The sequence below is a fragment of the Hypomesus nipponensis genome, chromosome 15 (genome assembly GCF_054491055.1).
Source record: "Hypomesus nipponensis isolate SF chromosome 15, ASM5449105v1, whole genome shotgun sequence".
NCBI classification, from domain to species: Eukaryota; Metazoa; Chordata; class Actinopteri; order Osmeriformes; family Osmeridae; genus Hypomesus; species Hypomesus nipponensis.
Window position 1 is genome coordinate 9,822,736 of NC_140375.1, and position 12,590 is coordinate 9,835,325.

At 46.4% G+C, this 12,590-nt stretch overlaps 1 protein-coding gene across 4 annotated transcripts in view; it reads left to right on the plus strand.

The window, feature by feature from the left end:
• bcas3 (BCAS3 microtubule associated cell migration factor) overlaps positions 1 to 12,590 on the plus strand; it is a 196,270-nt gene that overhangs the window by 61,729 nt on the left and 121,951 nt on the right. For all 4 annotated transcript variants that reach the window (XM_084673587.1, XM_084673586.1, XM_084673585.1 and 1 more), the window contains exons 17-19: positions 10,525 to 10,649; positions 11,004 to 11,169; positions 11,733 to 11,833. In XM_084673587.1, coding sequence (XP_084529713.1) covers positions 10,525 to 10,649; positions 11,004 to 11,169; positions 11,733 to 11,833 — 392 coding nt within the window. The remainder of the gene's footprint in view (positions 1 to 10,524; positions 10,650 to 11,003; positions 11,170 to 11,732; positions 11,834 to 12,590) is intronic.

The following is a 12,590-nucleotide window of genomic DNA, read 5'->3' on the forward strand; positions in this document are numbered from 1 at the left end:
GTTTGTACAATACTTTGAAAGACATGTCTTTAAACGCTTGTCCTCACTTTTTCAATGTGTTAAACACAGTAGCTTTGTCTCAGAAAGTCTCTTTAGAACAGACAAGCAAAATCTTGACAGCCACTCTTGTTTACTTTACCCCATCAATTCATTTTTATTGCCCAGGGCACGTACTGTACAAACATGTTGTTTGATGCAAATGTTTGGGATTAACTAATAGAAAATTCTAAGACATTTTCTAATCTCCCTCAAATTGCATTCTTTCCCTGTTAGTACATTATTGCCCAAATGTGCTGGAAGAGTTAAGAGCCTGTACAACCATCCTGCTTTGATACAAGTGGAAGGATAAACAATTCTCCCATGAAACATGGTGTCAGGGTGCCATGGGGGGAAAGCACAGCTCCATCATCAGCTGTAGAAAGGTGCTGAAAGGTGTCAGTTGGCTGACAGGTGAACTTGATTACGGACAGTTCATGATGTGAGACAGGTGGTCAATCTTGATATATTTGCATGGTTAAGGATAGAAATGTTGTCAATACAGTTCAATCAAGTTTTGCGCCCAGGTACAATGCCACCCCCCACCGCTCCAGTGGTTTCATGTTGAAGACGGGTTCATGGGAAACCCTGATTGTCAACCGGGATTATGGAGGGGGTGAGGGGGGGATCTGAGAATGGTCTGAGCCCACCCTGGACCTCTGTCCGTGTGTCTGCCTCAGGAGAGACTGGCATCAGAGCTAATGCATCAGGACGTGCAGCTGGGCGGCCGGCTCCTACCATGCTCCAGACCCCCTGCATGCACACAGCTGCACAGGCACCACTCACCCTACACACACACACACACACACACACATACACACTTTCCACACACACTGCAGGTTGGGCCCCCGGACTGGGGGGTGATATCATACGCCTTTGCGCAGAAGCACACAGGCACCATCTGTCTGTCTGTGCAGCCGGTGGAGTGTGTGTGTGTGTGTGTGTGTGTGTGAGGGAAGCGTCCAGCATCTGTATTTACACCTGTATGAGCAGATCCCTGTTGGCAGGGCAACAGAGGAGCACACCAGCTGCTTAACCTACATTCTCTCCTGGGCCGTCTGTCTACACTCACACACACACACACACATACGCACACACACACAATGTCTTAATCCTCTTGGGTTTTTCTCGAGGAAGCCCCCAACTCTACGGTTCCATCCTGGGTGGGGTTTGAACATATCCTTCCACCTCATTCACACTGGCCCTTGTACTCCGAGCGGACGCAACTTGCCAACAGTGTTGGCTGTCTCCACACACTTCTGGCTTCAGAACAAGCGATATGAGACTGACTCGGACCAAAAATATCTTCATGTTGGTTCCGGCGGGATGGACGTAGCCCTGTGATCCACAGCATCCGCTAGATAACCTGCACCAACGAGGGCAAGCCAAGGGAGCGGAGACGCAGGGTTGTAGCCAAGCACTGCTAGTCCTCAACGTCACCCTCCTGCTGAGGAGTGGTGTGTATGGACGCTACAGCACTGACAGAAAGGGTGGAGGAGGAAGTGACCTTGAGATGACCTACAGTTTCCTGTCAGCCATCTTTTGCCCAGGCCTGGTCCTGAGTGCCAATTCTTGGCAGTTGGAGAGGAAATGAGGAGGAAATGTGGTCAGTGTAACCTGTCAGAAGCGGGTTTTGACTTCATGAATGTCTATGACATGTGACTTGGGACCCTGACATGGCTGCTCTGTGGGCTATGTGTGTGTGTGTGTGTGTGTGTGTGTGTGTTGCTAGCTGTCGCTAAAGCTGTGACACACACTCAGATCCCTCAGACACGTGTCCAAATCCAAAACGACAATAGAAAAGGCATCAGATGAAAGTGAGATAATTTTGACCGGATTTCACCCTCAGCTGAATCCCTGCTGACGGTATCCCCAAGCTTAATGCCAGCCAAGATAGCAACAGGGAGAGAGATAGAAAGACCCGGCCTGACCTCTTACAGATGGGCCGGCAGATTACTGTAATACTTTGTGTCGGAACCAGCCGCCTGCCAGCCCATTGTCTCATAGAGCTCTAATGAGACAAGGACGGAAATGCGCTTTAAGAGCCCTTGGGTTAGCTTGCGCGAATCCCCCCATCTCCTTGTATGGAAAATGTTATGCGCTAGCTAAACCATTTGCACAAATCATCTACCCCCCCAACCCCCCTCTTTAATGGCCCTGTCGTAGCAGCTATTAGGGCCGACGGGTTAAGAGATGAATGTGTGAACGATTACTAGGCGGGAGTGGGGTCGGTGCCCTTGTACTCCGTTTGCGCTCTCGATCCTCTTCCGCCTGCCCACTCCCGGCTTTGATTCTTAGCACTACTGTGTGGTATCAACGTGGGAGTGTTTAGAGGAAAATATTGAGGAATTGGTTTTAATGCAGATGTTTATTATGTGTAAAAGTGCAAAGCTTTGTGATGGTTTCAGGGTGCAAACCGTCATGGGATCATTGTGTTGTTTTTTATCTGATCTTTTTCTGTAGGGATATGAACCCAAGTTGACCTTTTTATTTAATTGTATTTTACTGAAGTAATAATTAGAGATCAATAGTAACATCAATTATTTGGTACTTTAACTGTTTGTCTGTGTGACTTGAGCTATTTAAAATGTCTCTGTAGACTACCCACACCCGGCAAACTCAGTAAAATGAGGACACATTGTAAACCAGGGCCTTGTTCCTCCTCTCCATCAACACACGCACACTTGATCCATTTGTCTCTCATTGGCATTCATCCATTTACCCAGCTGGACACCAGTGAAGGCCCTGCAGGTTAAGTGCCTCACAGGAGGGTAGAGTACACAAGCTGTGCCCCCACCTCCAGAGCCAGTGGAGCCAAGAGGCCAGTGGTAATGCAACAACAATAAGCCCTTATCACGCTGGGCCTTACACATTTTGTCCAAAGTTCAACATTGGACAACAAGGTCAGGCCTACAGTATATACAGTCTGAGGGTAGATTTGGCCACCTAGGCTAATAGGATTTTGTCCTGCTCAGTATTTTGGTTCTCTTGAGTAACCTTGGTCCTCATATCATTGTACAGACTCAAACTTGAGATCATTGCTGGGTCTTTAGGGATCCAGACGAATGCGCCAAATAACCGATCAAATAAAGGGGTGGCGTGCAGTGCTTTGATTGGCTTCGGATCCTGTTTTCATGACTGATGGTGAGTTTGGAGGGACAGAGTTCAGTCTCATCTGGCCATTATTGCTGTTGGGAAAAGGCCTATTTACTATAAACTGTTTATGGAGCTCTGTCACTATCTCTGAACACACAGGATAAACACAGGAACACACTCCCACTCCTAATGGTTCGTAAACATCGGGGACACACAGGCACCGACACACAAAGATACACAGACTAAGTCGCTCACTCAAAAAGACAGCACACTGATAGATGGGCTGTATACACACACTCGTGAAAAAGATGTTACACGCACTTATCCACACCCTCACTTGCTTGTAAACACATCGAAATAGTCACAAGACAATGTATAAACGGAAATAGTCACTCAACCAGTACACGTCACATGCAGGCACACAACATTGTGTCAACAATAAACCCATTGTCTTTCGCACCTCATGTAAAAAAAAAAAGAAACATGAAAATATACAAAAAAAAATAGTGTTTCCTTCTTCCTACATTTTTTAATTTCTGGAGAGTATACTGGTATTTTTTGTTGTGTTCATATTTCTGTCTCATGTAACCAACCACCTCCTTTGGATCAAAAATAATGAATACATTGATGGCTGCTAAAGAAAAAGGAATTCAGATCTAATGCATCTGCCAAATCCCACTGTGCAGAATAGTTTCTGGGGTTTAATGGTTGAGTCTTCCCCTAGGTGTCACTGCCATTCAAACACTTACCTGACCTTTTCTCTATCGACACGGTTTCAAAAGTGTGATTTGAAAACTGGTTGCTGCAGAGGACTGCTTTAATAATGGTTTTTCCATCTTATGTCTGTGTATTTTCCCCCTTCCTCCCCCCCACCCATGAAGACCCTACCTCTTTGGGGCAGGATGTTTTGCCATTAAAACTCCATGGTGAGTTTCCTCCTAAAACTACCCAGCATGCTTTTCTGTATCCAGGCTACGGCATCCACCAGACAGCATTCCATACCTTTTTTCATTTGTCTGCGAGTACTTTTTTTTTTTTTACACAGTTTTTGGTCAGTGTGTTCTGTCATCCCAGAGGAAAAGCCAATGGAGTTAACTCCTTTCTTCTTTCTTTCTTTGTTTCGCGTTGATTCTTCTTATTCTCATTGTTTAGCCTGATGCTTGTCTTTTGTTGGGGATATTAACAGCCTGTGACGATTCTTTAAAATACAGTCATGTAATTTACCATCCTGGGTCTTTTTTTGAGATAAGATAGCACTTAAATGTATATCCATACAGGGACATTTTGGTAATATATCAGCTGTGTGTTAGAGAACATCTTCTATCACATGATGATGCAGTGTAAAACAATATTGTAGGTAGGATCAAGGAATATACAGTTGATGTTGGTGTAAAGTCTTCGAGAGCTTCAGAATACTCTGAACTATTCCTGTTGGGCTGCCTTGTTTCCTCAGTGTGCCCTCAGTCCCACTCTACTCTCTCTCTCTCTCTCTCTCTCTCTCTCTCTCTCTCTCTCTCTATCTCTCTCTCTCTCTCTCTCTCTCTCTCTCTCTTTCTCTCTCTGTCTGTCTCTGTCTGTCTCTGTCTCTGTCTCTGTCTCTGTCTCTCTCTCTCTCTCTCTCTCTCTCTCTCTCTCTCTCTCTCTCTCTCTCTCTCTGTCTCTCTCTCTCTGTCTCTCTCTCTCTGTCTCTCTCTCTGTCTCTCTCTCTCTCTCTCTCTCTCACAGCATAACTGGCATGCATTATATTTACCTAAGAATAACGCCTTTTTGTCTAGCTCATGTTTTTCCAATTTAATTTTTACTGCCTCTTCCTCGTCGAACAATCGGATGTGTGCATGCATGCAGTGGAGTCACATTTGCACACAGCCTTGCCATTGTGAGAAGTGTCTTATGTGGCTATGGCAAGCTGGATGCTTTACTCTTTATTACCCAATGACATTAGTTAGTGGTTAATGTTATAATGAGTTATTTGCCTTTTTCTGGGAAAACTTGATGAGCACATTCATGTTTCAGTGTGGATATACTGGAGGAGATCATTGTTGTCAACATGAAAACACGACTGTTGATTTATAGGTGAAATATTCTTCGTGGGTTCAAGCTTTGTTCAACTGAAAAGGCCATTAGATACAGGAACTGGGTGTTTAAAAACAAAACATTGAACAGTAATATATCCTAACAGCAACAATATGTTAGAATATTGTAATACCGTTTTACCCAGTTCCACGGCTAGCATTGCTCAACATACGTTGCACAGCAATACATCCCAGAATAGGGGTTTATGGGTTTATGAGTGTCACAAAAAGTGAGTCAGTTGACCGTGTCTGGAGCGGACCTCCTTGGACACGCTGTTTTCTGGAAGCGGTGCGATGCTCAACTGCGGCCCTCTCCCAGTGCTCACGGGGGCTGAAGCAGAGTCTCTTGTCAACGCCATCTCGTGAAATCAGATGCTTACAAGCTTTTAAAAGAAGCCCCTTTATGACAGAGTCACTTATGGACAGATGATTGAGTGGCTCAGCTCAGTGAACTTTTTCCCTCCCCGACTCGCTCCTCTTGAGTTCCTCCCTGTCGACTCGATTCACTTTAGAAAATGAATAGCATGTGGTGCCTTCCCCGAGTCTTGGGTTTCCTCTTTTGTTGTGGGCAGTCACTCATACTTTTTAATTGAAGCTTTTTTTTTCGCTCCCCCCCCACCCTTTCTTCCTAGCAGTCTTTAGGCCCTTAGTGATTTCAGAGAGTATGCTTTTCAAAGGTACATCATTAGCATTGGAAATCATGGCCCCCACAATAAGTGCCTTGCTGCTTGAAGTCTAGCTAGTTAAAGCTGCATCATCTTTGTAATGGTATATGCCCCCGGAACGAAAGCCATGACAGTTAATTTGTCAATTTTTGTCATTCTTTTTTTTCCCTCCCCCCCCTTCTTTATACTAATAAATGTGTTTTGAAATGCAGCGGAATGGATACATTTGAGGCAAGCACAAGAGAAACAAAAGCTCTTTATTTCCCCTCACATCCTGACATGTACAGGAGCATGTCTACTTGAATAACTGTTCTCTGTGAACCCTAATGTTCCTGTTCCTGCATCCTTTTAGAACAGAGCGGGACGGAACAGTGTGGCCAGACCACTGTCGTCCAATTACATGAGCTCACACCAAGCTAGCTGTTAAATATAGCCCCTGCCGCGCCACATGGAACCTCCATCTAAGGCTACACTGGGTGTGTCCGAACCTAGGATCATTAGCTAATCAAATCTTTTTCTTAGTGGTAGCGTGATGAGGTGGAACATGAAAAATTAAGAGGTAAAAGTTCCCAATTTCTGTTTGATGCTGCATCTACATTGTTTACCAAAGAAGTCAAGTCCCAAATGGCCGTCATTAGTGCCGTCTGTTAGCTTCCAGCCCCAAGGCCGCCCCTGTTTTGGAAGGGCTGCTGTAAAATAATAAATGTGACGTTGAAGGATGTGTCCTCCACATGGCTGCCCAAAGTCCTCTCTCTCTCTCTCTCTCTCTCTTTTGCTCTCTCTCTCTCTCTCTCTCTCTCTCTCTCTCTCTCTCTCTCTCTCTCTCTCTTTTGCTCTCTCTCTCTCTCTCTCTCTCTCTCTTTTGCTCTCTCTCTCTCTCTCTCTGATCAGCCGTCTTGATGCAGGCTCCTGCCGCCTCCCTGATATATATTAACCATATGGCCCGGCTTGGTCCGCGCCTCGTCCCCTTACCCCCTCGCCCCCACCCTCCATCCCCCTTCCCTGCTCAGAGTACGCTGGGATCCCACTTCTCTTTGCTGCTAGACTCACTGACTAAAGTGAGCCTGATCGTATTTGTTTACTGCAAGAGCCCTGAAAATAAATGGACGCCGCCACTGCTGGACTCAACCCCCCGACCCCACCCACCTCACCAGATCCCCCTCCCCCCGATGGCGCCTCATGTTTGGCCCCTGCGCTGTAATGCAAAGGGACTTTGATGGTGGACGTCGCAGATTGAATTATGCCCTTGAGGAAAAGCTATTAGCTCAGTCAAGAGTCCTCATTTGTTAAATTAAAAGTGGAAATGACATGCGCGTAGTCTTTTCAGTGAATTAAAGTTACACAGAAACCTCTCTACCCCTTGTAAGAGGCAATAGTACAAAAGGGAAATCCAGTGGGAGAAGAGACAAGGGGGAAAAAAAGAGATTTGGCTTCTGTTTAGTGACATCCATCTCCCCTCTCTCATCCTATTCGGTATATTTATGTTTCATAATTTATTGATATTGGGTTACATTTTTTGTAAGTTACTGTCCGTTGCCAATTTATTTTCTCCCCCCACTCACTGGAAGCTCCTCTTCTCCATATGGTGTCCAGAATTAGGGCCTCGTCTGCTGCAGTCTTGCCTCCGTCGCAGGGGCAGAAAGCCTCAACACTTCCAGTCCACTTCAAGTGAGACTGAGAGGAAAAGAATGATTTAAAACGCAGATGAATAAACTTCTGTGGTCATTCTGCTCAGAAGAAGGAGAGATCCGAGCTGGGATCTGACTCCTATTGGCAGACAGCAGTAACCCAGGCCCCTTCAGCTATTTCCAGGCCAAGCTGATCAGCCCAGAGACCACAGTGAGGGAAGTCCATTAAAGGATCTTGTCACACACTATGGTGTGTGTGGTGTGCACACAAGGGTGTGTGTGTGTGTGTGTGTGTGTGTGTGTAATGGTGTTAGTTTGAACTTGTGTGTACTATATACAGCATTAGTAACAAGGTCAGACCTATTGCATGGCTTCATATATGCCTTTCCCCATTGGCCAAATTGCCAGAAGAGACGTTTACATTCTAATTTGTCATTGGACCTTCACTACTGTTATATGAAAACATGTCCTTTTTAAACATTGTTATTCCTAGATTTATTATTCGAGCCCAGACTCTGTCCAAAGACAACACAGGGTAGCAGAGGGATAAAATATCTTCCGTTCCACCGCACACATTGCCGTGTGGCAAATTTGTCAGCCGGAGATTTTACCCCACGAAGAACCGACGTCAGCTCACTCTGGAACAGGATTTGTGTTTCCTGGGTTATTGAAACCGGCTTGACCACACAGCTTTGAGGATTTCACATGTTTTCTAGCAACGGAGAGAGAACACCGGGAGACTTAGAGGGATCAAACACCTCACCAAAGAATACCCCAGACTTTGTGGCACTCCCCCTCGGCCCAAATGAGAATATGGTTCCATCTCCTCGCTCAGTCCTCCACCCACCCAAAACAGCCACAGACTCTCAAGGGCAGTGAAGTGGGGTTACATGATGACTTGTGGCTCCCAGTTACCACAGTCCCCCAATCCCCCACCATTCACCACCTTTAAACTAGATCTTTTTTTTTTTCTTTTTCTTTTTTATGTATATATTTTTTTTACTTTTCTATCTTCACCACATCAGTAATACCCTGAAGAATGGATGTTATATTTGGGACACGAGAGATACATGCAGGAAGGAGCTGGAGAGAAGGGAACGATTGAAAGGAAAGAAAAGGAGTGAGAACGGCAGTGGTCCTCCGCGCTGCCTGACCTCTGGATATCCTCTGTGTTTGTCTAGAAGTGTATCTCCTGGAGACGCTGACAGACAAACAGACCCGAGGAAGAAGGGGAGGAGGGAAGGAGTGGGAGAAAGAAGCGCCCTGGCGTTGGCCAAGGCAATATCCTGACCATTGCCTATCTCTCACTCCATCTCCTTCCACGGGCACAGCTTACTGTAGATATTTGGTCATTCAGTCCCCCCTTCCCTTCACCCCTACCCCACGTCCAACACTAATAAATACACGTCCCAGACCTTGTCTGGGGCCTTTCTTTTCCCCTACCTCATCCCTTGTTCGCATAGTGTCAGCTAAACAAAGATATCAACATCTTCCTGCGTCCTGGGAGTAATTTACGAGCTGCTGACAGTTTGAAGGGAAGCGAAGGAGTGAGAGTTCATGCCGGCACCAGGTCATTCAACACCTATTAGTGTGTCAGGCAGGGGCTGCTAGGCACAGTTCAACTACTGGACAGTCCACAGAGCCCCTTGGCACGAGAGAGAAGCTGTAGAGAACACCGACATAATGACTATACTCTAAATATAATATCCTCTTTCTTTTTGTATGATTCGTTTTTTCATATCCTCGCATCATCGATGTCTGTTTCTTTCTCCATTTGTCTGCTTATGAATGAGAGGCCTTTTCTTTGTCTAAATGCATGCACACGCGCACAAGGGCTTGCGTGAGTGCGTGCAGCCCTATATATTTGGGAGGTTTCCCTGGGTCAAGGTTAACCAGCCCTTTGGGACCGTGTGGAACTACCTCACTCAGACCCTCTGTGCTGGCTGAGCGCTTGGGCCTGCGTTTTACTGTCCAGGTCGGTTACGATGCTGGACAATAATACCAGATTTTAGCTACTGTTTTCTGATCAGTTCCATATGGGAGCCTGCTATCACAGCAGAGCGCCATTTCTGCGTTCACTTTCATTCAAACGGTCCTGACATGCTGAATAATCCAATAACTACCAATAAATTCTCTCAAACTGCTAACTGAAAGTGAGGCTTGGGTAAAGCAGCTGCAGGGCTAGCAGTAAAGGCACATGTTGGAGCAAGTGATAATCATGATGTCATCCTCATTCACTGACATTTGGATTGGTTTAATTTGGCGTGTTTCGTGTTCTTGGTTTGTCTTTTCATACTTATTACATGTATGCACACAGACACTCGTGAAAATAATACACACTCACTTAATACAGCACAGTACATCAAATCCCACCCCGTTGTGGTTTTGTGTGTATGAGAAAAGGAAGGATGTAATCAACTCGGGGCATATGCTAGACAGGCTTTACAATGCCACATCGACATCCTCTTCAACTGCACTCCAGGCCTGTGTGACTGTGATCACGGATGATGATCACTTACCCATATGCACACAGTCCAAATCATCTCTTTCAGATTCCTACATGGTAAAGGATGATGAAGGTTATAAAGTGTATTGCTCCGAATTAAATCTGAGACGTTTTCAGAGGATTAAAGTTTGTAGCTGTCTGGTTTTGGTTATCAGCTAAATATTACACATAAATCATGGGTCTAAACCAGAAATAGGGAGATTTGAGATATTTTTGGAGGTTGTCAAGTTGTATTTGTTTTAAAATATATATATATTATTTTTTCCCCCGCTTCTGTTGCTAATTTGCATGAGATGTAATTGTGTGAACGTTTGCTCGTTTTTTGTAAACAGATGTCGTGGTGTTCATTTTGAAAAAAAGTTGGGTCCAAATAATTGACATCAGTCTTGTGAAATACATCCTCAACTCAGCCAACTGTCAGCCACAGCTTGTTCTTATTCACCAAGCCGCCCTCTGGTCTGTCTTCTCTAGGCTTTTATACTCAGCCACTCTCTTCCCCTCTTTTCTGTTTCTCTTTAAAGCAAAGCCAAGCCTCCACCTCAGATCTCTCCTAGCAAGTCCAGCGGAGGGGAGTTCTGCGTAGCCGCTATATTCGCCTCCTCTCGCTCCTGGTTCATCACCAACCCCAACATGAAAAGGGAGAAAGGTGTGTGTGTGTTTGGGGTTGCAACAGTGTGTTTACTCCGTCTCAGGCCCCCTGAGTAGACGCAACATAAAGGTCATTACAAGATAGCCAAGCTCTCAACCAGTCAAAACACCAGGGTTAAGTCATAACGACATGCTCAATGGTGGGGACACGACCTCTGTTAATGTTTTACTGCCTTTATAAAGAGCCACACTGGATTCCTTCCGCAGTTCTGTTGTTCCTTGCTGAATTATCCCCCATGTTTCTCTGAAAAGAACAGAGGTCGTGTTTTCCTTTGCAACATCAAGTGTTGTTTTTAAGAATTGGACTAACCTTGAAACCTGTGAACGTTGACCCTTTGACCCCCGTCAACAGACCAATCCAGGCAGTCAGTGGTCGACTCCCTCTACATCCTTAGTTGTTACGGCAACCTGGTGGAGCATGTCCTGGAGCCCCGGCCAATCAGCACGGCGCAGAAGATCAGTGACGACACACCTCTGGAGCTCAACACCTGTCCACGCGCCTGCTGGACGTTAGCAAGGTACAGAGCTCACTGCACACACACCTCCTGTTCGCCCTAAAGGTCTACAACGTGCTAGCCAACTCGCTGTATTTACTTTTCAATACGCTAGTTCCTGGAAGTTCAATTTGACATTTACTTCAATGTTAATAAATCTATAGAAAGCATATACGACTACTCATTGTACATTGCATGAGGGTGAGTTTGTCTGCAGTACTATTATGTGCGGCATATTCCCCTGACATTGACATAATGTCTTAAATAGTTTGCAGCAATGCAATGGTAATTATTTAGGATACCGGACATTTCCACGGAAGCCAAAGGAAAAGATCCAATGAAGCGATGCCACAACATATTTCCCTGTGATCAAACGTGATGTACTGTAGGACAGCACACATGGTGCTCAGTATGCACTGCAGAGACACATTACATACATGAACTGCTGTGGCCTATCTGTAGGGGGAGGGGGGGGGGAGGAGGAGGGGGGGGGTCCATTTGAGCCCAGCAGGGGGACATGTTCCATACATCTGGAGCGTCTGATGTTCGCTTCTCCACAAATTGACTTGTGCGTTTGTTTGGGGCAGGACGCCGCAGTGGAACGAGCTCCAGCCACCGTTCAATACCAACCACCCCTTGGTGCAGGCCTCAGACCTGGTGCAGTACTATCAGTACCTCCTGGCTGGACGTAAGTGCTCACCAACACTCGCGCATGTGTGTGTGTGCGTGCGTAAGAAAGAGAGAGAGACGCCATAGATATGGATGTATGTGCCTGCCCGTGTGTGTGTGTGCGTGCCGGGTCCTGTGCTGTGCGCGTGTTCCGAGCGTGCGCGTGTATACATGTACTCTTTACGTGTGTGTACCATTACAGCCCAGGGGCGCTCGAGCATGCCCTGTTTGATTTATGGTGTTTACTCTCAGTGGGAGATTGTCTTCACCCTCTTATTGGTGCCACATGCTGAGCAGGGATGCTTTCAGTCAGCGGCCACTACTTCCTTCTCCCTTTTAAGGTCCCCCGAGAAAGATAAGCCATCTCGGTGCATTTGAAGTGAGGCCCTCAGACCCCCCCCCCCCTATCAGACGCAACTATCGGCTCTTCCGTTCAGCACGCCCCCCCCCCCCCTCCCCCCGCCGAGCCCCTCTGCCTCCATGTCTGTGCCCCCTCCTGGACACTTTAGCACGACGCGACGCCGCCTCGGCCATTCAGGCCTCGCCAATTAGCGGAAGCTCTAATTAGATAACAGAGTACAAAGAGCAGAAAGCACTTCAGGTTGACATCCGAAAAGGCCACTCCTGAGGGAGGGGGGGGGGGGGGCGGACGATGACACAGAGTGCACACGGATGGCCACACATGCCACCCATCCCCTGAAATAAGTCGGCGTTGTTGCGCTAGCTGGATAATCACAAACATTAAGAGAATAATGAGCTCCTGACGGGCTCCGGGG